Source organism: Lolium rigidum, chromosome 4, assembly GCF_022539505.1.
Source record: "Lolium rigidum isolate FL_2022 chromosome 4, APGP_CSIRO_Lrig_0.1, whole genome shotgun sequence".
Classification (NCBI taxonomy): domain Eukaryota; kingdom Viridiplantae; phylum Streptophyta; class Magnoliopsida; order Poales; family Poaceae; genus Lolium; species Lolium rigidum.
In genome coordinates, this window is record NC_061511.1 from 62,691,776 (window position 1) to 62,698,006 (window position 6,231).

The following is a 6,231-nucleotide window of genomic DNA, read 5'->3' on the forward strand; positions in this document are numbered from 1 at the left end:
ACAAGGTGGTGCCATGGAGAGGCTCTTCCTAGATCTCGATCTGATCTACTCTAACAGGAAGATGATAGATATGCCTTGAATCAGATCGGGATTGGAGCGATCGGGTCCCTTCAAATGGATAGGTACCCTCTCCTTATATAGAGGACTGGCTCTCCTTCTCACACAAACTTGGGGGAGGGGTAACCACAAACATGCCACAGGAAGAGGACAACTGTCCCTAGCTACGCGCATGGACACGGTCCATGCCTCGGGAAGAACCTCCGGTCCACATGAGTGGTTGTGGACGATGTCTTTTGAATCCTAAAATTTGATTAGAAGGATAGAAATTCCATGAGGGTGGGCAAAGAAAAATCAAATCTTTTTAATTAGTTCTAGTTTTTTGCAATTTTCTTATTTTATTATCTATTCCTTTCGTCTTTTTACAAAATATTTTTTTATAGAATGCACATTCAATAAAAAAAATTTATTTTGCAAACTAAAAAATACAATAGTCAATATTCCTTATAATAGATATACTTAATTATATCATAAGAATCTTAAAATATTTATTTTGCAAACTATGGAATGGATGCGGATATAGGCTACGAGCATAAATGCAAGAATATGCAAAGCCGGGTATAGAGACTTTTCTTTTAATTGAATCAACAAATATTTTTTTGAATAGAAATTCAATGTATCTAACCTATTATTTCACAAGAGTACTAGTTGCTGAAGACGATTTCAGAATCAACAAAAGAAAGAAAATTTTATCTTATTCTCCCAATTTCAATCGAACACCGCTGAATTTAGTATTTTACATCCCACAATAATTTGCTATAGAGAATTTCTATTAAATAAGATATTATTGCTATAATAAATTATTCTTTTATTTTATACATTGTGATCATTACGTTAATGGATTAAGAAAAATGGAAAGAGAGGGATTCGAACCCTCGGTAAACAAAATTCTACATAGCAGTTCCAATGCTACGCCTTCAACCGCTCGGCCATCTCTCCTACATAATCTTATTATGGAAAATAAACTGAGTGATCGAATAGCGAGGGTTCTTATTCCTGCAGGACATGTACAATAGCAACTGCTCGGGGGTTCCATAGTTCTATTGGAAAAATCCCTTTTGATGTAAGTCGAAGGATCTTAGGATATTTTTTTACTAGGAATTGTGCTCCTTATAAAATTCGGGTTTTCCCGCAACCAATGAAAAATAGAATGGAAGAATTCTTCTTATGGCATAATAAAATAAGAAAACCTTAGAATTATGTTTCTATAAAGTATACTACACCATATTATCGAAATCAAAACAGGGTATGTATGAGACAATTAATGACTTTGAAAACACGAAATAGTTGATGAGAGAAGTTGTTGTTGAGAAATAGGAAAGTGGAATGAAATCTAGTATTAGCCAAATATTTATTATCTCTTCTAGTCCAAGCGGAAGGAAAAGGGTACAATTACAATTTGAGCTGAGGGGAAGATTCATATCTCTTCTATCTATTTAAAGTATATGGATTTAGAGCATATAGATTGATCTATTTCTAAGAATCATATGTGTTTGTTTGTTTTTATGTTATTTTGTGAAGGAATGAAAACAATTATATATGGAATGGGTTGGGAATATGCCTAGATCCCGCGCAAATGGAAATTTCATTGATAAGACCTCCTCAATTGTAGCCAAAATTTTATTGCAAATAGTTCCGACAACCTCAGGAGAATTGCGAATATTTTATATTTCATTGCGAATATGTTAGGGAACAAGAATATTGTGTGAGAGGAACAAATCTCATCTATTCGGGGAACAATAATATTGTGTGCGAGGAACAAATCTCGTCTACTCGGGGAACAAGAATATTGCGACCAAGGAACACATGCCGCCTCCTCTGGGAAAAAGAATATTGCACATGGGAACAAATCTCGTCTACTCAGGAAACAAGAATATTGGGTCACAGATACACATGTGGTCTACTTTCAGAACAAGAATATTGCCTCTCGGTACAAGAATATTGCCTCAGAGGAACAAATCTTGTCGATATAGAGATCAAGGATAGTGCGTCCTAGAAACAAATCTCGTCGACTCGGGGAATGAGAATATTGAACCCGAAGAATACATCTCATATACTCGGGAACAAGAATTTTGCGTCCTAGAAACACATCTCGTCTACTCATAGAACGCGAGTTTAGCGGCCGAGTAAAAATTCCCATGAGGGACTAATTTTCTAGAAAAGCAATAAATTTTCTAAATAAAGGAACAAATTGTTATTCATCTAGGAACAACAAAGGTACATACATCACAGAGAACAAAATAATACAAAGTACTTAAAAGTAACGAAAAGAAGAACAAAAATGAGTAAAGAAAAAAAGATAATATAAAATAAACTAACGAAAAAAAGAAATGGAAAAAAGAAATGAATGTAATAAATATAAGAAAATGAAAAATAAGAAATGAAAAAAAAGTATATAGAAAAAAGAACCATTAGAAACTGAACTAAGTAAAAAATCAAATGGAAAAAAGAAAAGACCTAAAAGGGAAGATCTAAGAGAAATAAAAATATAAGAGAGAAGAAAAACAAGGTAAGAAGCTAATCTGGACATGAAGAAACACACGTCCCCGTGGTGTTTAATCAGATTGGTGGAGTACATGTAGTCCATTCATTGGTTGGTGGAGGACAGCATGCATTTGAACAATTACGTGGAAGCAACTCCATATGCAGTGGTCCCCATCGATCAGTGATGCAGCGTCCAACTTTTTTTTTTTTTTTTGTTTAGATCAATGCAGCGTCCAACTTGATAGCGAATGAACGTACGAAGACTCGATATGAAACGAACGAAACGAATCAAACATAAGGAAATGGGCGCGTAGGAAATCCTTCAGCGACGCTACCGAGTCGTTTCGCGGAAACCTATTTCCCGCCCAGCAACGGGGAAGATTAACGACTGCCCGCGTGCGGGGGCGAGCGGGCCGCAGCCCATGTCCTTTCGGTTTCTTGTTTATTTTAATTCTTTTATTGGTTTTAGCATTTTGTTTTTCTTTTTTTTTATTTTTCCATTTTTGAACATATTTTTTTCAAATTCGAGAAAATTTCAAATGCGAGCAAATTTTAAATTAGAGAAACTTTCAAATTCGAGCAAATTACAAATTTGAGCAAAATTTAAACTGGAACATATTTCAAATTTTTGTTCGGTTTTGGAATTTTCTCAGATTAATTTTTGCCCGGTTTTGAAATTTGCTTAGATTTAAATTTTTGCCCGGTTTTGAAATTTGCTCAGATTTAATTTTTGATCAGTTTCTTAAGTTCAAAAAAATGTGTATGCATTCATGTAGATACCGGGATTAGAACTACAGTCCCTACCGAGCAGGTCGGTGTAAAGCAGTTCCCGCGCCAAATCTTATACACCGACCAGCCGCTACCGTTGACCAAACACCCCCGCGCGTGGTATGGGCCGGCCTGGTCGGCCCAGTTCACCTATTTTCTCTGTTTTCTATTTTCTGTTTTCTATTTCTATTTCCTTTTTCTTTTTTTCTTTTTTTTCTTTTTTTCTTTTTTATTTTCTGTTTCCGTCTCTTTTTTGTTTTTTTTTATTTTTGTTCAAATTCAAAAAAATTTAAAAATTGAAAATTGTTCAAAATTCAAGAAATGTTCAAATTTGAAAACCTTTCAAATACAAAAAAAATTCAAATTTGAAAATTTGTTCAAATACAAAAAATGTTCAAATTATAAAAGCGTTCAAATTTGAAATCCGTTCAAATATATAAAGCGTTCAAATTGGAAAAATGTTCAAATTCGAAAAATGATCATAGGTAAAAATGTTAATTTTTGGATTTTTTTTACAAATTTTAACAACTGTTCAAATTTAAATTATGTCCATATCCAAAAATGTTCAAATTTCGAAAAAAATTAAATCAAAATCTGAATTTTTTAAAATCTCGAAAATTTCAAATCTAAACAGATTTTTGAAATTTTATTCTACGAAAATATATTTTTTAAAAGTTAGATATTGAAAATAAAAATATTAACAAAAAAAAACAGGAAACAAAAGAAAAACCGTACCTACTCTTAATTGGCGGCGGCCCAACCCACCGACGTGGTTGCTGGGGTGTGCGGTGCCCCGTACATGCCGACCTGGTCGGTGTACAGCAGGCCCGGTTCCCGCGATAGTGGGGATCCCGATCTCCATCTATGTCCAATATGGGCCGAGTGTCCGTGGAGAAGCTACTATGGAGGTCCCATTGGTGTCATGTGCCCCGAAACGCACAAAGGCCTATACCTATACCTAAGCTTATTTTAAAGCGATTCCGATCGAGGAAAAAAATGAGGTATCCGGGACGCGATGCGGTAGGGCAGGAGATGAGCGGATTCAAGCGATGCGGCTGCGGCCACCCCTCAGCCTCTAGAGGCCGCCCCTAGGAGTCGGCGTCGCACCATAGGCGTAGTACCCCCGACTCGGAGTCTCGATCCCTTCATAAACAAAATCGGAGTCTCGGAGATTTGTATAACCTTGTATAGGCGCAGCAAAACAGCAATTCCTTGTCTCAAAGATCGATGTGCTAGAACAAGTCACGGTGATCGATCTTTGGCGACGAGACAGATTTCCCCCCGGGATCGAGTAAGTTTGCCATGTCATCGTCGTTCACCGCTGGCGAGCCGTCGATGTCCGCCTCCACCATCGTTGCCGACACGGCAAGGGGCTGCCACATCCTCAAGATCGACGGCTATTCGAGCACCAAGGTGAACCCCAATGGCGAGGCCATCAAATCCGGCCAGTTCACCGTGGGCGGCTACCGCTGGCGCATCACGTACTACCCCAACGGCCGTACCCCCGACTCGGCGGACTACATATCCCTTTACCTGGAACTCGACGAGACGGACACCAAGTCCATCAAGGCAAAGTTCCAGATCCGTTTCGCCAGCCTCGTTACCAGGCAGCCGTCGCTGAAATCGGCAGCTGCGCACACCATGACGACAGACAACGGGCGTGGATACCCGAAGTTCGTCAAGAGGGAGGACCTGGAGAAATCGGAGCACCTCAAGGACGACGCCTTCACGGTCAGGTGCGACATCGTCGTCTTCAACGACTTCCGCACCGAGGCGACGCCCGTCGCCAACCAGTTCGTCACCGTGCCGCAGTCCGACCTGAAGCAGCACCTCGGTGACCTCCTCAAGGGCGAGAAGGGCGCGGACGTCGTGTTCAGCGTCGGCGGCGAGACCTTCGCCGCGCACCGGTGCGTGCTCGCTGCCCGGTCCCCGGTCTTCAGCGCGGAGCTTCTCGGCGCGATGAAGGAGGGCGGCAGCGGGAGCGTCGTGCGCGTAGACGACATGGAGGCGCAGGTGTTCAAGGCGCTGCTCTGCTTCGTGTACACGGACTCCTTGCCGGAGACAGAGGATGAAGGCGCTGCCATGTTCCAGCATCTACTTGTTGCGGCCGACAGGTACAACATGGAGAGGCTGAGGCTGATTTGCGAAGAAAAGCTTTGCAACCATATTGATGTGCACACGGTGGCCACCATTCTTGTGCTGGCCGAGCAGCACCGCTGCGACGGGCTCAAGAGAGCATGCTTCGCTTTTCTCAGCTCCCCGGTGCATCTCATGGCAGTCGTGATCACCGCCGGTTTCGTGCATCTAAAAATTAGCTGCCCCGCCGTTGCAATGGAGCTCATTGCTAGATGCTTGGCACCTTTGGGGACCTCCGTTACACTTCGTATGGCAGCACCCAACGGGACCAAGCGGGCTCGGGTTGATGAAACAGGGGAACTGCTACGGCGTGCTTCTTAGTTGCGCGCGGCTAACAAGGTCTGCCAATGTTCCTTGGGTCGCTAGGTTACGGGAATTCTAAAGTTTCATCAAAACAAGTCACGAATCGCATCCGCATTTGAACTTTCTACTACCTAGGTAGCTACCTCAGTATATGACTGAATCTCTCCTAGCAAGGTGGGAAGTCTCTGCATTTTGCCTCTGTCTTGAACTGTTGATAGATCATGTCATTGTGATCGAGTAACTCTTGTACGATTGTGAGTTGATTGCCACTCTATTACTAGTAGTTCAAAGATCGTGCGTCGCCACTGGTTTTTCAAATCTTTTTTTTTCTGACATATAATTCGACCCATGGTATATATAGTTCATAAAATATGCACGATTTTCCTGATCTAAATTAAGCGAGAGTAGATGAAGATCGACGCCATGACTCGGTCCTCTCACATCCTTCTCCGTTAGCAGTTATTGCTCCAAGCTCCGACCACA

The 6,231-nt window shown here is 41.1% G+C and overlaps 1 protein-coding gene and 1 non-coding gene across 2 annotated transcripts; one reads left to right on the plus strand and one right to left on the minus strand.

Moving 5' to 3' along the window:
* Window positions 1–909: 909 nt before the first annotated feature.
* TRNAS-GGA lies at window positions 910–996 on the minus strand. The gene has a single exon. It is a non-coding gene; the product is annotated as a tRNA-Ser (tRNA).
* A 3,615-nt stretch (window positions 997–4,611) lies between these two features.
* LOC124647158 (BTB/POZ and MATH domain-containing protein 2-like) lies at window positions 4,612–5,766 on the plus strand. The gene has a single exon (XM_047187135.1). It carries the CDS (start codon window positions 4,612–4,614, stop codon window positions 5,764–5,766), a length of 1,155 nt encoding a protein of 384 aa, XP_047043091.1.
* Window positions 5,767–6,231: the final 465 nt, after the last annotated feature.

Coding starts and splice junctions, on each gene's coding strand:
- LOC124647158 (XM_047187135.1), top strand. CDS start 4,612: ATGTCATCGTCGTTCACCGCTGGCGAGCCGTCGATGTCCGCCTCCACC.